Genomic DNA, 21,198 nt, shown 5'->3' on the forward strand with positions numbered 1-21,198 from the left:
TTGACTCTCACAAAATGAATGACATCTAAAAGAGTAAAATTATCAATAAGGCCAACATAATTTCCAAATACACGTTTTACAATAAATCACATATATATCCCATTCCTTCCATATAAAAACTTCAGAGGCAGACTAACCATATAGCCTACATACTACAATAGACTGTAAAAAAAAAAAAAAAAAATCTTCCAATCTGGAACTTTCTTTTGGTTCACCTCAAGTGTAACGGAAACACACTGTAGCCTACACTACCTGCTGAGCACCAAACAGTAGATAGACGGACACATTTAGCTAGTGGAGCATTTAGCAGCCAAAAAGCCAAATATTTACCTTAAGAGTTGGCAGAGAACAAAAACAGAGCTAAAAGAGAGTGAGTATTGGACATTCATCAGGTGGATAGAAACATGACTCAGGCATTTACAAACAGGTTCAACTCAGTCGTACTGTATGTCATGTTGTGTTCACAACTTGATTTCGCTGCCCAGCCATAGGGTAGACTGAGTGCAGCTGAGACACTTTTTGCATTTTGATTTTCACACAAAAATAGATACTGAAAATAAGTTAATTTCCCCATGACATGCCACATGACATTTCATTAGCTTGTAAACTAAGATATTATCAATCAACAATATCCATAAGTAGGCCAGTTTATATTTTCCACAATTAGCTCATGAAAATAAGGGGATTTTTGTCTCAACTTTGTCTCAACTCATATGGTACAGTTGAGAAACCAATTGATGTAAAGGTAACTAACCGTTCATTGAAAATATATTAAATAAAGACAATAACAATTGGGCAACGTGTTTGTTTATTCATTTATTTAATATCATTAATATTATTTAAATTAGCACTGGTTAAAATGTATAAAATAGGAACAAGATATTTAACGAACAGATATTGCAACAGTACAGAAAACATTCCAATAACAACATTAACAATAACAATGTCAAAAGTAACAGTAAACAAACAACAAAGGAAAAAAAACTGATTCAGAACTCTATCCCGGGGCATGGTTGATACAGCTGTCCCAGACAGCAAAATGTATTTGGGCCAGGTCTTCATTAGCATTTGGCGTAGCTCTAATAAACAGACCTGGGCCGGGCCCATCCTTTCCAACGGTCCAAAACATGTTGGAATAATAGATCAGAGACAGATATTAATGCCATGACCTGGCCCTGATCTGTGACTCATATTTTACATCTGGGGCTCATCTGGCCCTCGTCTGTGATTCATATTTAAGCTATCAGACAATTCAGGCCCAAATAAATACCCACACAATTTACTAATATTTTTTTTTTTAAATAAAATATTAAAATAAAGGTTTTTTATAAAATAGTAGCTTGCAAAATAGCAGCAAAATGTAGATAGCAGCTTGATCGCAATTGGAGTGATCACTCACAGAGTGCATAGACTGCCATCTCTGTTGACATATGGCAGAAATGGCTGGAAACGGTTTTTTTTTGTGATCAAATTTTAATTTTAATTTTTATATTCAGAAAAAGGAAAGAATTAAACATAACACTCACGAACAGTTACAAACAACACACTGGGACATAGGAACGTGTCCCAGGGGCACATCTCATATCACATATCACAGAAAGGAAAAAAACGGGAGTGAGGGAGACAAAACACGTGCAGAAACAGACACACACACACACAGACAGACACAAGACAAGGGACCAATCACACACACAAACAAAAGAAAAGGCTACAGCATTCCCTTCAAGGACTCAGCAATGCTGTGCCAAGTCCAAAGTCTTCCCTGGGGCTCCACCCAGACGAGTCGTTGAAAGTTCCATGTACATGACATCCAAAAAGGTAAGGATCCATGAACGAACAGATAAGTCATGAGGTGGATTCCACATGTTGCAGTCATCCTCTTAGCAGCTGTAAGTTTGGCAAACACAGCACGTTTTTGAGCTTTAGAGAGCTGGAAGGCTGGTCATTCATAATCAAAACATTGACAGAAACAGGCACAGTAACATTAATCAAGGTGGAAATTTTGGATTCAATATTGTTCCAGAACTGATCAACAGCAGAGCACTTATTGAACATATGAAGAAATGTACCTTGAGCTTTAATTGGGCAAAAAGTGCATAAAGGGCTGTTAATTGTTTTCATGTAATGCTTTTTCACGGGGGGGAGATATGTCCTATGAAATTGTAGTGAATCTGCTGATGATCTGGATTGTGAGATACTTCTGGAATATTAGACCATAAATTATGCCAGTCAAGAGCGGGGTCTGGGCAATCACGTGCCCAGACCCTCTCAATAGGAAGGGCAGAGCGGCCAGACATCAGCAAGAACTGATAAGGCCTGGATACTATACCACAGTTTTTAGGCTGCTCAGTAAATAACGTCCAATTAGATGGATGGGAAAAATCCTCTGCCAAGGGACACCGTATACCTTTAGTGCTGACCTTAACTGAAGGTTAAAGAAAAAAGAGGAACTTGGCAGACGAGAATGCATTTTGTAAGTCAGAAAAAGGTAACAAGCCAACCTCACCAAAAATGTCTTTTAGATAATGAACCCCCCTTTGTTCCCACTGTGGAGCTGTTATCGGCCTCTCACCAATCAGGAGTGCTGTATTATTGAATAATGGGGAAAAAGTGTGCCAGTTACAAGCTATATGGCAGTATGTTTCAGCTAATCTCCTAGTTTTGATAAGATGAGAGATAGTGGGGCCAAAGCGTAGCTGGCACTGTTTGTTCAACATATTAGCAAAGAGAACATCAAAGTGGCAAATTGGCAAAGTGACAAATACTCTGTCATAGAACTTTCTAAGGCACGCCAGCAGACAGACAGATCTGGACTAAACCAAGTCAGAAGGGGTCTTAACACAAAGGACCAGAAATAAGGTTTAAAGTTTGGAACTGAACGGCCACCATATGGCTGGAAACTTTTAAGTTATAGCCTACGTCTACTGTATATAACTGCACTGTCACCTACTTACAGTACCTGAGAGAGTCAAGGGCATACATAGCAGACTCTATAGGGAGAGCGTAGAGGAACATCATGGAGGCCAACCTGACAGGGAGCAGGTTGCTTAGCGACTGTGCCAGGCTCTTCCTCTCCATGCAGGCCTCAACTACAGCTGCAGAGGGAGGCAGAGGATCACAATGGTTACAATGTACCTACTCTTCACAGAATTAATCTGCTTCATGCAAACCAACACCATTCATGAGCTAAACAGGAGACATATGTTAAAACATGTACCCTACACCACATTACCAGTTTCAGCATGATAAACATAATTGACCTTGTAAGCAAATACAGCATTTCCTTATGTACACAAGTTGTGCTTTGCTCCAATCCATGTTTGAAAAGAGAAATATTGTTGGATGGAAGGTTGGTCAGAAAACGACCCATAATATGTGTCATAGTAGCCTACTTTTGGTTTAGAGTAAACTGGATATTGTGGCAAAATCAGACCTTTGAAACTTTTCCTTCTCTTCATCATTAGGGCCAAGCACTGAAGTGCAAGTGCACCAACAGTGTCCTTTGTGCAAGGAACCTATTGTTTTTGTAAGGATTATTATCATTCCGCACCGGAATACCACAACTAATTTTTGAGGGTCTTAACATGTTGGAAAACTCACAAAACCTTGCACACATGTCAGACCTATGAAAAATCACAAAGTTCTGTAGTGATTGGTCTCAGGCGTTGCCAAAGGGCTCCATAGCGCCACCCTATCGTGCACCCTATATTCAAAAAAGTAATAATTTATCATACTAACATTCGAGGGAACATGCGTATCATCAGCAACTCTATCAAGATATTTTTTTTTTTTAATCACAACATTTTAAGATCCAAGAAAACTCTCAAAATCTTGCAGCTATGTGCAGAATATTAAACTCTTTCATCTGAAATCACATTTAGGCTTGGGAATGGTATGGTTGCTCTATAGCGCCCCCTAATTGGTTGTAGCCTGGTTTTAGCCCTTGGGCACATTTTTGACGGCCTCAATATATAAGAAAACTCACAAAAATTGGTGCCCACATAAACACCTGGGAGCTTTGCAAGATTGTTCAGCGATTTGACCCACACCTGTAAGTGGGTGCCCCCTAATGCGTGGAAGGCCTAGCTTGGACATAGTTACTCCGATCTTCACCAGATTTGATACACATATTGCTCTAATCATTGCAGACATATTTCCCATTTACCTTCATTAGCTCCACCCAACCAGAAGGCAGCTATTTTGACTTTATGCATTTTCATGTGACTTACATTCTTTCAAACTCCTCCTGCGCCGTGATTGCAATCTTCTTGAATCTTTGCAGGTAGTATCTGTTGAAAGAGGAAGTTGCGTATCTGGCCAAGATTTATTCCAATTGACCCCCAACATGACACAATTGATCTGCATATGGCCTTGAGCATCCATGCCAAATGTTGAGTAAATCGGCCATCAGATGGCGCTGTTAGACTTTTTTTTTATTGCCGAGTTGGGGAAGTTTCCTGGTGAGTTGCTTTCGTTTAGCAATGCCCAGCAGTGCATACAATAATGACTTCTTTTTTTTTTACTGTCAGTGAATAGCACAGAGTGAAAGTCAACGTTTTCTTTCTATCTAGTGACTGTGATCATCCGTTAGTTCAGATAAGTACTGGCAAACTTATCTAGATCTAGGAATAGAAGGCATCATGCTCTCTCCTTTTTATTTGACAAAAACGCAGAATTTTAAAATACATCCAAATGGAAGTTTTTCAAGGAAAGAGTGTTGCATAAATGCACTGCCGCAAAGATTGGCATCTGCCATTACCCCCAACCTGCAAAGAGGCAAGTGCCCGTTCATCGCTGTTTAAAGCTTTAATTGTTATTGTCCTCCTCCTCCTCATCTTTATAATCTTCATTGTCTTTGCTATTAGCCAGCAGGGGCCTGTCTCTGGGAGGACTGTTGAAATATAGCAGTCCTGAAAACAGGAGTAAAATATGATCTTTTCCTTAACTGTGATCAGTGGTGATGTCATTTCTTAATTAGTTAAATTATTCAAGTCATTTATTATAATCAACACATTTGTAAATGGTGATTATGTGCATAGAAATTGCAATACCATTCATAAATAAACAAACAAACACATGAGTAAGGAGTAACGGAAGTCTAATCACAGTCTAGACTGTTTTTGCTTGTGATTAGACTTTTGTCAATCACAGGAAGCTCAGGTTCAACTTTTGTTGATCACAGGAAACAGGAAGGTTCTGATAGTATATCAGGTAGATACTGTGTGTACCTACTAGTATCTTATGGCCAGAGGACACAAAATCAATTGAGCTTATTGCTGACCTGAACAGAGCAACAGGATATGGAGGTTGGAAAAAAGTAAACCCCTGTTTCTTACCATTCTTCTGTGTGTGTGTGTGTGTGTGTGTGTGTGTGTGTGTGTGTGTGTGTGTGTGTGTGTGTGTGTTCGTGTGTGATGTTGTTCAGAAAGTTGAAATCAAGTGACCTACCATTGGGTCTGGAGGGAAAAGTGCCCTGGAGAGTCTGGAGAGGTTGGTGAGAGTGAACTGTGTACATGTATGCATATGTATACATTTGTATACACTTTTTACATACAAACTTTCATCTGTACTTAGTATTCAAATGTTGGTAACACTTTATGATGGTATATGAATTATCATGAATTCCTGCATGAAAAAGCATGCATTCATTGTTACTTCCTTACTTCATCATGTTTGTGGCCCTTCAAATGAAATGCTGACACGGTCATCTTTAACATTGATCAAATAAGATATGATTAATGGTGGCATAATTTAAATGTATTAAGAATTAAAGGAGTGGGTTGGCAAAATGATAGGGAGGTCACTACGTTTACACAAAATACAGTAGGCCCCATACTGCAGATTAAGTTTTATAGTTGCTTTACTCACAACAACATTAAACAGTAATGTCTAACAAGGCTCAGCCAAGTAGGATATTTATGAATTTTACTTTTTAATAACTTGTAAGTGTCTGAAAACAAGAAATGTCTTGCCATTTTTTTGTGGTATCACAAAGATTGGGGCATGTGCCACAATTAATCATATTTATTTACCAATCTTAAAGATAGACCAGGTCAGCACTTAATTTGAAGGGTCACAAACATGATGAAGTAATGGAGAAGTAATGTTTAATTAGTCATGATTACAATGCTACAATTCAGTTTCTTTTATTCCAGATTTACCTATGAAGAAGACATGAACATCATTAATAAATCAGAAATCATGATGAATGAAATACCTTGATTGATGCATTAATTAAGTTATTGATTCTGCATTAAGTCATGTATGAGATACCAATAATCATGGTACATTACTGATAGTTCACACAGTACTACATGAATGAATTCATGCTTTTTTTATGCATGAAGTCATGCAGAAATTCATGATAATTCATGTACCATTTTTATAAAGTGTTACCCATATATTCATCTTTATCTATTCAGCTTTGTTGTCCTTGTTTTTAGCCGTAAGTCTATTTCTGTGTATGTACTTTGAGAGCAACCAAAAGCCAGAGTAAAAGGCCTTGTATGTGTTTACAATTACTTGCTCATTTAAGATAAGTCTTATTCTGAGATTCCTCCATTGACATATCGCTGAATGATAAAGATCAGTATTAGCATCAGGACAAACAAAATTCTTTGAAGCAATGTTTTCAAAATGTTGACTGTAGATCATATTTACAGTCAACACAGTCTGTGTATTGGGTAATGATTGTCAGTGAGGTGGAAGGCATGGTGTGTGTCAACAGATAAGACCAGATTGACATAATTTTCCTAAATTTGATCCACTGAGAGTCAAGGAGAAGAGAACAACCTTAAAGCCTGTACCAACAGGGTGGTCACATCTGGCTCAGCCATTCTCGCTCTCACTCTCCAGGCACACACACACTAGCACATTAAAGCCGTCACAAAGGCAACAGAGGGAGGGTGGGAGCACTAGTATTGCTCAATTAAATTGCCATGAAAACTTTTGCGCTAGAAACATGTCTAGCAAAATAGAAAAATAAAAAAATACAAATGCTGATTTCACTTCAGTTTGAGATTTCTGACAAACAATGACTCTTAAGGAATTTTATAATCATTGTTTCCACATGTGCCATTCAGAACAAACACATTCTTGAGGAAGGGAGGCCTCTGATCGGGGCAGTTACAGTACAGATGAAGAAAGTGCCAAATGTTACAACAACAACAAAACACAATGAGAGGAAATACAGTACAAAGTAGACCAGTCATTACGCCTCTCCAACAGCAATACATAACCTACAGTCCTTAATTTAAAATCCATGAAAAATGAATAATTAAGGTCATTTCTTTTCATTAGACCAAATATAGAATATTGACAACATAGGGACAGAGCCACATGCTGAATAATACTACTCACCACTCCTTGCAGTGTGGGAGGAATGAGGCCACAATACACTGGGATGTAGGCACTGCAGACACATGCCTAGATAACAATAGAGATAATATAAGAAATAAAAGTTTTTTGACAAACAAATGTTGGAGGTGAAATTCCAGTTGGGTGATATAGTGATATTATGTTGATATTACAGTGTGTATCACAATGTCATGATGTAACTTAAATGCTGTCTTTTTCTGTTCTTAAAGGATGCATTACAGTGAAATGACATTGAGTCAAATGAACTGTCACTATCTATTATTAGGGCTGCAACTAACATTTTTGTCACTGCTGATTCATCTGGAGATTATTTTTTCCCCCATGAATCGTTTGTTTTGTCCGTAAAATGTTAGACGATAGTGAAAATGTTATAATTTCGTCAATAAACGTTTTCTTTAAATCAACCAACAATCTAACAAACATATTCAGATTACGATGATATAAAACAGAAAAACCTCACATACTGTATTAATAATTCCATATTACCTATATACTATGTTGCTTTTGAACACACCACTGTCACTTTTACCTTGTAGTTTTTGCTTTGAATTGCTCTTATGTAGTTTTACTTCTATTCTTATTTTAGTTTTATACCTATGATTTTTTAGTATATCTTCATTTATCTGTACTTATTTCTGTTCTTGTGCAGCAGTAACAACTGTATTTCCACTCTGGGTATCAATAAACTTTTATCTTATATCATCTTGTCTTGTACATCTTTCCAATATCGGTGACTATATTCACAAAACCAAAATAATTGCCAGTGGATATTATAGTTGTGGCTTTTATCATCACAGCTCCTAGTTTTACGCAAGAAGATTGAACCAGGAAATCTTATTTATCTATAATCTCAATTTTGGATTTCACATTTCTCATGTTACCCCTTTATTGTCAAACCGTGTGCAGCAGTACATTAAAAGGCTACATTATTCCTGTGCTTTACATTCACAAGTCATATTGCTAAGATAATTTGGAAGCTTCCCAAACAGTTCCCGATTCAATATTTGGTTAATGTTTCAGCTGCGTACTGTTCCCTGCTGTGTGCACTGAAGGTTGCAGCTTTTTCTGGGTAATGTAAGTATGATTGTTGTGCAAAGCAATAAAAAACATCCACAAGTGGCGGTTAATATTAAACAATACCATTTTATTTAGTGGTCACATAAATAGTATTCCCTGCAACCCTTTGACAGTGTTAAATTCACTTGGCAATTATTTCATTGAAGTTCAAGGCACAACAACAGTTATAATGTCTTGTAGTATAAAGTACAAGAAAAACATTCAAACAGGTAGGTTATTACCTAAGAAACTCAGAAAGTGCAATTCATATTAAACTGATTACCTAAGAAACTCAAAAAGTGCAAATTATATTTAACTGATTTTTGGATTATGAAAATATAATCAATCTATTATTTACTGTTTGAAATAAAATGTAAAAGTTGTGATTTTTAAGAAGACATTCAATACAATGTAGATTTAAAAGGAAATCTAAAGAGTTGAAATGTACATGTTAGTAAATCAAGATAATAAAAACATGTTTCTTTAATTAGAAAAACAGAGCAGTATTAGTATTTTCCTTATAAATAATTGTAAAGACATTGACATTCATGTAAACCTAGACCACAAAGACTATGTATTTTTTCACAATACTGCATTGACACTTGCATCAAATAAATGGAGTGACTACCTGCAACAAACAGATTGGTGCATCTACTGTTAGTCAGAAGTGAGCTCATAACCAGATACAGGAGTAACACTGAGCTCAAATACTTGTCTGACTAAATTCCACTAAAACATAAACACTCGCCTATTTTAAATATGCTACAAGTGTGCATTTTTGTTTGTAACGCCCTGCAATTCATCTTTGAGCAAGGTTAAAAGCACTTTTGTAGACCTACAGACACACTGTGTTTATAGGCTTGCCTGATTATACTGTAGCTAAAGACTTTTTTTAGTGTCATGCACTTGTCAAAACATTTTTAATACACAGTAAGTGTAAATATGCTACATCATTACCATTTCCAACCACTGTACAAAGTGGCTTATTAGATTTTGAATGTCTTCCTGGCATCTTAAAATATGTAAATGCCAGGGTTTAAAATTGTGGTAATTTTTGATTTGAATGATTTAAAAATGTTTCTGGATATAGAGTAAGTACGTCTGATCCTTAGGGCCGCAGCATCTGCAGCAGAAACCCATCAGAAGTACTTAGAAGCTGCTGATAGTTTCTCCGAGTTGGCAGCAGGTAGAATATCAACCACAGCCATTGTAAGGCCTTCAGGGGAGAGGATCGAGGGAGGGCTCTCATCCGGGGACATCAATCCAGATTTGAAGGAGCCTTGCATGTCCATGTTGATGCACAGCACTCCAGAGAGAAGCTGCCTCTTGTACTGATTGAGACGCATGAAGACATCCAGGACTGAAGAGCTGCTCCCATTCACCCAGCTGGGAAACAGGTTGGTAGAGCTAAACTTCGATGGGAGTGATTGGTAGTGGTGCAGCTCCAGCTCCAAGGAAAACCTAGAGTAAGAAGTGTCAAAGAGCAGACAGCTGTAACTATTTCTCTTATTATTATTAAAGCAACTATAATCGGTATTTTTTATAACTATAGCTATGTCCCAATTCAGGGGCTGCAGCCTTCAGTGGCTGCATTGGTTGACCGATTGCGTCACATCGGCACGACGAAGGCTGTCCCATTTAATTTAATTTCGAAGGCTCCTTCAAATGCGGTCCTCAAAAGCAGAACCTTTTTACAGAATTTGGAGGACCCAACTGTTGTATCCTTCGCACCCTATGATTCCCAGCATTCATTCAATCAGAAGCACAGGCCAACACCAACACTAACAACCAACACACACACAAATAATATATATATATATATATATATATATATATATATATATATATATATATATACATATATATATATATATATATAACACTCACCGGCCGCTTTATTAGGTACCCCATGCTAGTAACGGGTTGGACCCCCTTTTGCCTTCAGAACTGCCTCAATTCTTCGTGGCATAGATTCAACAAGGTGCTGGAAGCATTCCTCAGGGAGTTTGGTCCATATTGACATGATGGCATCACACAGTTGCCGCAGATTTGTCGGCTGCACATCCATGATGCAAATCTCCCGTTCCACCACATCCCAAAGATGCTCTATTGGATTGAGATCTGGTGACTGTGGAGGCCATTTGAGTACAGCGAACTCATTGTCATGTTCAAGAAACCAGTCTGTGATGATTCCAGCTTTATGACATGGCACATTATCCTGCTGAAAGTAGCCATCAGAAGTTGGGTACATTATGGTCATAAAGGGATGGACATGGTCAGCAACAATACTCAGGTAGGCTGTGGCGTTGCAACGATGCTCAATTGGTACCAAGTGGCCCAAAGAGTGCCAAGAAAATATTCCCCACACCATGACACCACCACCACCAGCCTGAACCGTTGATACAAGGCAGGATGGATCCATGCTTTCATGTTGTAGACACCAAATTCTGACCCTACCATCCGACTGTCGCAGCAGAAATCGAGACTCATCAGACCAGGCAACGTTTTTCCAATCTTCTATTGTCCAATTTCGATGAGCTTGTGCAAATTGTAGTCTCAGTTTCCTGTTCTTAGCTGAAAGGAGTGGCACCCGATGTGGTCTTCTGCTGCTGTAGCCCATCTGCCTCAAAGTTTGACGTACTGTGCGTTCAGAGATGCTCTTCTGCCCACCTTGGTTGTAACGGGTGGTTATTTGAGTCACTGTTGCCCTTCTATCAGCTCGAACCAGTCTGGCCATTCTCCTCTGACCTCTGGCATCAACAAGGCATTTCCGCCCACAGAACTGCCGCTCACTGGATGTTTTTTCTTTTTCGGACCATTCTCTGTAAACCCTAGAGATGGTTGTGCGTGAAAATCCCAGGAGAATAGCAGTTTCTGAAATACTCAGACCAGCCCTTCTGGCACCAACAATCATGCCACGTTCAAAGTCACTCAAATCACCTTTCTTCCCCATACTGATGCTCGGTTTGAACTGCAGGAGATTCTCTTGACCATGTCTACATGCCTAAATGCACTGAGTTGCCGCCATGTGATTGGCTGCTTAGAAATTAAGTGTTAACGAGCAGTTGGACAGGTGTACCTAATAAAGTGGCCGGTGAGTGTATATATACACATATACATATATATATATATAATATATACATATATATATATATATATATATATATATATATACACACATATACATATATATATATATACACATATACATATATATATATATATATATACACACATATATATATATATATACACACACACGTATATTTACACAAATATATACATACAGTATATACACACACACACACACACACCACAAACACACACACACACACACCCACACACACACACACACACTCACACACATCATATATATGTATTTTATTTTTTTTACCATTTTCAACTGCTATTTCGTTATTTAATTAACTTCTGAGAATGTTTTAGGTTTAGTGTTATGGAAATGTATGGCAAATTAAAAATTAAAACTTTACAAAAATGTAAAGTGGGCTTCGAAGTCTGTGGCCGAGGTAATCTTCGAAGGCTGTGGCCTCTGAAGGCTGCAGCCCTGAATTGGGACAAAGTGTGTGTATCAAATGACAGTGAGACAATGTAAAAAGAGTCGCTTGTTCATTGTAGTGATGGACCTACAAAGAATTATCACCTGAATCTACAGCTTCCCTGGCTTTACGGAGCATTGAAGTGAGTTTCAGCTCATTGTTTGTCCACTCCGCAACTTCACTGTTTTAGTCTCTATGGTTTTGGTTGCTCAACCTGTTGAGCACCAAACAGCAGACGCAGATAGCTTATAGCTGGTGAACATAGTGGAGCATTTAGCAGCTAAAGAGCCAAATGTTCACCTTAAGAGCCAGTTGAGAACAAAAACAAAGCTAGAAGAGAGTGAGTATTGGGTGTATATCAGCTGTCTTCACTACTTAATTTAGCTGGCCCCAAACCCCAAGCCATGTTTACATACCCTAGATAGCAGCTAGATCCATCACAGAGCGCATAGACCTGACGTTTAACGTATTCTGGCATGATTAGATGTTAAATGATCCCTTAAAAAAACAAGTAACTGCAGTCTTTGTAGACATTTAGCATAAATATCTTGAATCTTTTTTAGGTATTTGTCCTTGTAACTGCACCTACCTGGCAGATACTTGCTGGGAAATGCTGTTGGAGGCCTGGCGAAGAACATGCTGTAGGATTTTTAATAGCTGCTCTCGCATCCATCCCACATCTTCTTGCACATCTGGCAGCCACTCCAGAAGTCTATACAAGGGATATGTCACTGTTAGTTAATCAGCACAGAAGGCTTGTCCAGTGTTTTCTGCTGTTTTCATGTGCTTATGGACAACAGTGTTACTGTTACAGGATAGTCCGTTCCATTAATCAATGAAAGCATTCTAAAAATTCTGGTCACAATAGGGCAATGCCTTTTGTTGTACACAACTACAAACATAAGACCCAAGTAGACATACAGAAGTAGTACTGTAATACTATTCTGAGTGCACATCAAATAAGGAGGGAATAGGACCAGCTTTAATTAAGTCCCACAGTACCTGAGAGTCAAGGACATAGCAGACTCCATAGGGAGAGTGTAGGGGAGCATCATGGCCGAAGCCATCCTGACAGGGAGCAGGTTGCTTAGCGACTGCGTCAGGCTCTTCCTCTCCATGCAGGCCTCAACTAGAGCTGGAGTGGGAGGCAAAAGATCACAGTGGTTACAACCTACTTAACTATTCACAGAATAAACTTGTTTTATCAACATCATTCATTAGCTAATCAGAAGACATGGATGTTAAAACGTGTACCCTACATCACATTACCAATTTCAGCACGATAAACATAACTTTCCTTGTAAGCAAATACAGCATTTCCATATATGAACAAGTTGTGCTCTGCTCCAATCCATGTTTGAATAGAGAAATACTATTGGATGGAAGGTGGGTCAGAAAACGACAACAACTAGAGCTGCAAAGAATAATAGATTAGTTGTCAACTATTAAATTAATTGCCAGCTATTTTGATAATTCATCGGTTTGAGTCCTTTTTATAAATAAATAAAAATAATAACTCTCTGATTCCAGCTCCTAAAATGTGACTACTTTCTTCACTCCTCTGTGACAGTAAACTGAATATAATTGAGTTGTGGACAAAACCAGACATTTGAGGACATTATCTCAAATGTCTTATCACTAATCAACATTTTTGACCATTTTCTGCCGTTTTATAGACCAAACAACTACTCGATCAATCGAGAAATTAATCGACTGATTAATCGACTATGAAGATAATCGATAGTTGCAGCCCTACATCTTACCAATATCTATCTTTTAGTGTTCTGGTGTTTTTTTATATCTATTATCAAAGGGGTCCTTGAACTGCCTCTCATGAGCCTCACTGAAGAGTACAAGTGCTCTAAAGTAAGACTCCTGGGGTCTCATTTATAAAATGTGGTGTAAGCACAAAACAGCGATGAAAATGTGCGTACACCTCTTCCCACGCAAAGGTTGTGATTAATAAAAAAAAAAAAAAACTTGACGGGAGAATGTGCGGTCCTCCACGCAAAATCTGACCCATGCATACGCACATTGTGGAGACGGTGGTGGAGGTGGTGAACTGATGTAAGACTGCAGAAAGTAAATGTGTGAATACTTGAATGATTACTCATAATGTTTTCAAGTATTGATGCCTCACACACGTTTTTTTCTCTCCTAATTGTCCCATAAACACCTTGTAAAATCCAACTCAAATCTTCAATCAAAATCCTTTCATAATATTTAATCTGCGCTGTCTCACTGTCACATTGTCCGCTACAGAGCGCAGGAGGATGAGATAGTCCGACTCCATGGAATACATGATAGCATAACGGCAGAACACAGTGTAAATAACTAAATGTCTGTGCATATGTAATCAATCAGGTTAAGTCTTATACCTGTAGGTCTGGTATATATATTGAAGCTGTCCCCGAGTGCCGTAATGCCTGTGTAGTAAGGTTTACCTACACTGTACAAGAACAGGCCGAAATTCTAATTTGATTTGCACCAATTCCTGAGCGTCTGAGTGTTTTTAGATTTTCTCTGCCAGTCAACATGATTTGGCATGATTCGGCGTCACAAAAGAACAACTGCCAGGGTCATTAACATACTTATAAGCATTTACAAGATGATTTGCATTGACTATTTATGGTTAAAAATGGGCGTGTAACGGCTGATTCACGTACGCACACTTGTAGGGTAATCTGTGATTTCTAAAAGGAACTTTGCTTACAGATGTGTATGCGCACGGTTTTATAAATCGGATTTTCTTTTGGCGTATGCCATTTTTGGCTTTTGGGCGTCCGTATACTTTTAGTAAGGATCCTACGCACAGTTTTATAAATGAGACTCCAGATGAATTTGAAGGATTCCAGAGACCAGACCATCATTGATGCTGTTCCACCCTTGTTAACTGGACAGAAATGGACTCCATCTGACGTGGTGCAGCATGCTATGTCAGCCCTGTGGCACAGCAACATTGTAGGGCACGTCCAGTTGGGAAGAGGAGGCTCTGGCCTTACAGCAAGTAAGCCAACTTAGCGTAAGGCCTCAACATCAGAGACGAGGAAAATGGTAGTCAAGAAGGTGCACCGTCAGGGGGAGGCACAACCAGGTCCTCAAGAGTCTGGCAGCAGCTCTTGAGAGCAAGAGGAATACCACCAACTCCTTGCCCCTGAGAGAAACCAACTCCATCATCCCAATCTTCATCTGAGAGGGACAGAAAAAGCCCAACCTTCCTCCCTTCCTTCCCTGGTTCCTAACATCCAGGCAGCCACTGATTAACTAACATTATTTTTGCATTGTAAAAGGTAACATCAATCTGCCCTTTTAACAGCATTTTTTTGCAAACACAACATATGTGAACAAGCAGAAATTATGCCAAACTGTAATGAGTTATCTAACTCATGCAAGTTGCAAGTGTGTTACTTTTTAAAGGAAATTAATGAAAACCAATTCAACCAAATACCTTTTTAATCTCTAAACCACTACAAAATGCTGTGGATGTAGTCATTGATGATGTCAGTGGTAGTATAAACATGTAATTCATAGTACATAGTGTTGCTATCCTTGTACTGTGCATGTCCAAATTGGAAAACCCATTTGAGTTTTTGGGAAAATGCATTTTTTCTTTTTTTACAAAGCTAATGCTGGGCTGTTATTCTAGCCCATGAAAAGTTGATATTTTGTTTTTGCAGGACAGTGACAAAAGGCTAGATTTGAAGCCACAACTATTCAGGGGTGGCAGTAACTCAGTCCGTAAGGAGTTGGGTTGGGCACCGGAGTGTTGCTGTTTCAAGTCCCCGTATGGACCAAAGTACGGAGTGTGGATTGGTAGCTGGAGAGATGCCACTTCCCCTTCTAGGCACTGCCAGGTGCTCTTGAGCAAGGCACTGTACACCCCCCCCAAACCGTTCAGGGCACTGGTCCAACACCGTCAGCCGACTCACTCTGATATCTCACCATTTATGCATGAATAGGAGCAGGTGTGTGTATTTCAGGCCTGTGTGTAGTGATTACTAACAAACTGAGTGTAAATTGTAATTTCCCCAATGGGGATCAATAAACAGTATAATTTAAATGAATAATAATAAAAAAAAAATTTAAAATTAAAAACTTTTAACAAAGTTACCTTTGTGCAGGGCTGGTGGAAGGTGTTCAATGAACTGCTCCTCTGTTGAGGAACTAAAATGAATCATCACTGCTCCATCTTCCACATGTGATTTTTCCTTCTCTTCATCATTGTTATTGTCCTCCTCCTCCTCATCGTTATAATCTTCATTGTCTTTGCTATTAGCCAGCAGGGGCCTGTCTATGTGAGGTCCGTTGAAATGAAGCAGTCCTGAAAACACAAGCAAAATATTATCTTTTCCTTAACTGTGTCATTTCTTAATTAGTTAAATTATCATTATCAATTGTCATTTATAATAACCAATACACTTGTAAATGGTGATTTTGTAATACCATGTTGAGTATGTGCTTAGAAATTGCCAAAAACGTGAATTAAACAAACAAATGAGTAAGGAGTAACCAAAGTGTAATCACAAGCAAAAGCAGGCTATTGATTTGGTGACGTGATCACAGGAAGCACAGGTTCTGATAGCATATCAGGAAAGTACTGTGTGTACCTACCAACATCTTCTGGCCAGAGGACACAGGATCAATTAGGCTTATTATTACTGATCTGAACGGAGCATAACATGCACTGGAGGTTAGAAAAAAAGTAAAACACTGTTTCTTACCATTCTTCTTTAAAAAGTGTAGAGCATCTTTATATCCCTGCTTACACATGGCCTTCATGATCTGCACACAGAAACAAACACATACAAGAAGTCCACTGAGTTAATTTGTGTTCAATTAGTCTGTGTGTGTGTGTGTGTGTGTGTGTGTGTGTGTGGTTCAGGAAGGTTGAAATCAAGTTACCTACCATTGGGTCTGGAGGGAAAAGTGCCCTGGAGAGTCTGTAGAGGTTGGTGAGAGTGAACTGGATGCTCGTGTTAGTGTATCGAAGCTCGTGCATGTTGGTGGAAGTGTCTCGGGGGCAGATGTCGCTCTCTCCGCAGAACGGGGACACAGTGATGGTATTTTTCAGTTCATACTGCGGCAGGTTGTCAGAGATTCCTCCATCGACATATCGCTGAACGATCAAGACAAAGAGTAACTTCTTTGAAGCAATGTTTTCAAAATGTTGACTTTAAATCATATTTGGCCACAGAGCATAATAGTGCCATCATGTCCTGTGTATTGGGTAATGATTGTCAGTGAGATGGGAGGCATGGTGTGTGTCAACAGATAAGACCAGAGTGACATAATTTTTCTGAATTTGATCCACTGAGAGTCAAGGAGAAGAGAACAACCTTAAAGCCTGTACCAACAGGGTGGTCACATCTGGCTCAGCCATTCTCGCTCTCACTCTCCGTGCACACACACACTAGCACATTAATGCCGTCACAAAGGCAACAGAGGGAGGGTGGGAGCACTAGTATTGCTCAATTAAATTACCATGAAAACCTTTGCACTAGAAACATGTCCAGAAAAATAAATAAAAAATACAAGTGCTGCTTTCCCTTTAGTTTGAGATCTCAGACAAACAATGACTCTTAAGGAATTTTATAATCATTGTTTCCACATGTGCAATTCAGAACAAACACATTCTTGAGGAAGGGAGGCCTCTGATCGGGGCAGTTACAGTAAAGATGAAGAAAGTGCCAAATGTTACAACAAAACACAATGAGAGGAAATACAGTATAAAGTAGACCAGTCATTACGCCTCTCCAACAGCAATACATAACGTACAGTCCTTAATTTAAAATCCATGAAAATAATTAAGGTCATTTCTCTTCATTAGACCAAATATAGAATATTGACAACATAAGGACAGAGCCACATGCTGAATAATACTACTCACCACTCCTTGCAGTGTGGGAGGAATGAGGCCACAATACACTGGGATGTAGGCACTGCAGACACATGCCTAGATAACAATAGAGATAATATAAGAAACAAAAGGTTTTTCGACAAATTGTTGGAGATGGAATAACAGTTGGGTTATATTGATATTATGTGGACATTACAGCGTAAAACTATATGGGACTAGCTATCACAATGTGACTTAAATGCTGACCTTTTCTGTTCTCAAAGGATGAATTACAGTGACATTACATTACTGTAGCTGAGTCAAATTAACAGTCCCAGCCCATCATTAGATTAATTCATCTGCAGACTATTTTTTCCCCCTTTAATTGATTGTTTTGTCTATAAAATGTCAGACAATAGTGAAAATAGTGTAATTTGATTTGTTTAAAGATGCTCAATGACAGAAAACCATATGAGAAGCTGAAACCAGAGTAATTGTCTCTTGATGTATTAACTTAATTGATCAATTGACTAATCATCATATCCACATTATTAAAGATCATGTCTCAAAATATTCTTCTATTTAAATGGCTTCTGAATCCACAGATGGGCACCCTCAATACTGGTACATTATCAGTTTTGAGATATTAAACCAACTGTATCCTGACGTCTGGTTTCATTATTTATAATAAGCTTATAATTAAGAGAAATTACTCGGACTCAAGTCCTACCTGCACCAACTCCTCCTTGTTGTTAAAGTGCGACATCAGAACATTTTCTCCATCTGTCACTCGGGTAAGAGAGATTCCTAACCGCCCGTTGGCCTCAAGGTGGCAATCAGCTGGCAGAGTGCGCAGCAGCATGTGTCGCACAATCTTCATCAGGTTAAAGGAAGGATGCAAGGGCCCGAGGAATCGCTTCCTCGCCTCTTTGGCAACATTGATGATACTTGCACCAGTCTCTCCTGTAAAGACATTGAGACAGATTGTTACTCTAAGTGATTCGATTGAACTCTTCTTATCCCGTAGGAAGCTTTGGGATAAATAAAGTTCTTAATTGAACTGTACTTTGTCTAGATTATAAAAGCATGCATTGCAGTTTTAATGAAGTAGATTTTTGATTACATATTGTACTCAACTATATTTGGAAAAGCAATAATTACATAATGGCCTACGGTTGTTTTTTGTTTCAGAACATTCAGGAGGACATTACGTTTCTATGAAACGTTTTCCCTCTTGTAAGGTAAGCTTTAAATATGTGTCTTTATGAGAAAAAGATAGTTATCGCTTTGAAGAGCACCACTGAACTAGAGAAGGCTTAGTTGGTATATGGCATATTCATTTTAACATGGATATGATCAGGATGCCATATTGGTCCTTGACAATGGTTCTTGCAACTACAATTGGTAGAATGCTACTAAGTTTTGAGGTATTGTACTTGACTATTACCATTTTATGCTACTGTATTCTTCTGCTACAAATCAGAAGGCAATATTATTACTAGTTACTTAGCAGATGAACATATAAAACATGTGTTACATTGTTACAGATTAAACTACTCTACAGGATATAAAATGAGCTCTACATCTCCCTCGTCAAGCTACAAAATTAAACTTATATTGCTTGTAACAAAAGTAATAATCCATTGCTAGTATATAATATTATATGCCACTGTAAAATAAAATAAATAAAAATTGATGCGATAATGCATATTGACTACTAATACTTTACGATTTGGTGGCAGTCTTAACTTTACTTTTACTTGCAACAGAGTATGTTCACAGTTTACTCTGAGTAGCCTACTTGACATAACTTTTAAAAAAAGAGCTACATTTGAACTTGTTCTTCTACAGTTTACAGCACAAGCTTTTTAAATTTAATACTGGCGTATAGCACCCTAGTTGTCTTTTCCTACCATCCTTCCTTTGCCTCTCCTGGACATGTTTAAACACTCAAAAGATACCTACCAAGACATACTCCAGAGACCAGAGCAGTGGCAGTGAGCGCTCCAGCTGATGCCCCATATATGTGCCTGGCGTTTTGCACCAGAAAAGGAGCTTGTTCCTTCAGACAACTTGCAACGCCGATGTGGTAGATGCCAAGGAAGCCACAACCTGCAAACGAGATGTTCCACGGCGAGTCTAAAGGAAACATGCCGACGGTGGCCGTCGTCCGCAGCTAGCTAGCTAGCTATGTCAAGTGGGGCTAACGCTGGCCAACGGTTAGATAAAGTTTACACTCTGATAGTAATGACTACAAAATATCTAAATGTCTGCTGTTAAAGCTGGCGGTCATATTCTGTTAATGATGCCTACTTACATGTATGTATAATGCTGTATTTGAGATAAAGGACACTTCTTCGTTGCAGCTAACATTACCGTCGCTAAATTGGCATTATTTGACAATACAAAAACCCCATGTGCTGCAGCTGAATTCAGAGAGTAAATGTTGTACTTTACAGTCCCACGCCAGTTAAATAGCTAGTAAGTTGGGAGCCACGGGGAATTGTTGTTACTTCCCTCCCTTGGTTGGAGGGCGTGGAGTAAACCGACTCCGCAAAGCAAAGTCCCAATCACAATTGAAACAGTCGATGAAATGACCAACCACCATTCATATTGCTGAAACTGTAAAGAGTCGCGGCTCCTCTCGAACGAGCCGAATGATTGGACACCATGTTCGCTCTGACAAGCTGTCATTTGTTTGTCCCCAGTCAGAACAACGTGTTTTGTTTTGTCCTTTCTATATTTGTCTGCCTGATAGTGATCATATTTTTTGTCAGTTCATGTCAGGCTATATTGGGACTTTCTTTCATAGGCTAATAGTTGTTATTATCGGGAGAAAGAATGTGTATCGATTTTCGACTATGCAAATATTGTGTAGATTGTTTACAGATTGATTAAAGCTGGACTGTATACAGATTGTTTACTGATCGATTGAGGCAAACCTGCGACAGTGCACACTAATGATTGCCTGTTCTTGTTTATTTGTGATATTGGTACTTTTGCAAAATAACAAACACTTTTGATGTTTTTCAGGAAAGTTCGTGAACATAATTTTATAGGTTTGAGAAACGTGTCCTAATAATGAGGATGTACAAATTTAGATTGTGTATAGTTTTAACAGATAGTAAGGTTTCACAAATAAATATTGATGAAATCAGAAATCTCTTGTATTTGAAGAACATTCAAAAATAACAATGCAATGTTTTTTTCTGGAAAACTTCCTTGAATAAACTGTTCGCAGAATTGGGCAGCAATAGTTCATTTTTTTGGGGCACTGATCCAGGTTCTGTTTCCTTAAAGAACATGTCCTATTGTGAAACCACCATCAGTTTTTTACTTCTGACAGTTAAACTTTAGGGTGCCAACTGCCCC

The 21,198-nt window shown here is 38.6% G+C and overlaps 1 protein-coding gene across 2 annotated transcripts; it reads right to left on the reverse strand.

Annotated features, from left to right (window-relative positions):
* Window positions 1–8,499: 8,499 nt before the first annotated feature.
* On the reverse strand, window positions 8,500–20,355 carry pnpla2 (patatin-like phospholipase domain containing 2). Of its 2 annotated transcripts, XR_004333097.1 has the most exons (10): window positions 19,792–20,355; window positions 18,557–18,789; window positions 17,878–17,943; window positions 16,897–17,106; window positions 16,712–16,772; window positions 16,102–16,311; window positions 12,993–13,125; window positions 12,580–12,702; window positions 9,321–9,894; window positions 8,500–9,279 (listed from the first exon to the last, which is right to left on the reverse strand). XR_004333097.1 is itself a non-coding variant. In XM_032523882.1 (9 exons), exons 1-9 carry the CDS (start codon window positions 19,976–19,978, stop codon window positions 9,573–9,575), a joined length of 1,545 nt encoding a protein of 514 aa, XP_032379773.1. In that variant the 5' UTR covers window positions 19,979–20,355; the 3' UTR covers window positions 8,500–9,572. The 2 variants fall into 2 exon arrangements, 1 of the variants encoding a protein (XP_032379773.1); XM_032523882.1 differs by having other exon boundaries at window positions 8,500–9,894.
* Between the last annotated feature and the right edge of the window lie 843 nt (window positions 20,356–21,198).

The sequence above is a fragment of the Etheostoma spectabile genome, chromosome 8, assembly GCF_008692095.1.
Source record: "Etheostoma spectabile isolate EspeVRDwgs_2016 chromosome 8, UIUC_Espe_1.0, whole genome shotgun sequence".
Lineage (NCBI taxonomy): Eukaryota > Metazoa > Chordata > Actinopteri > Perciformes > Percidae > Etheostoma > Etheostoma spectabile.

Bases quoted from the DNA above. Each gene is read 5' to 3' on its own strand.
- pnpla2 (XM_032523882.1), bottom strand. From the start codon at position 19,978: ATGTTTCCTTTAGACTCGCCGTGGAACATCTCGTTTGCAGGTTGTGGC. The intron at 17,107-17,877 runs GTGAGTAGTATT...TTGATCGTTCAG, and splicing joins CTCCCACACTGCAAGGAGTG to CGATATGTCGATGGAGGAAT. The intron at 9,895-12,579 runs GTAGGTGCAGTT...TTCTTACTCTAG, and splicing joins TCCCAGCAAGTATCTGCCAG to GTTTTCCTTGGAGCTGGAGC.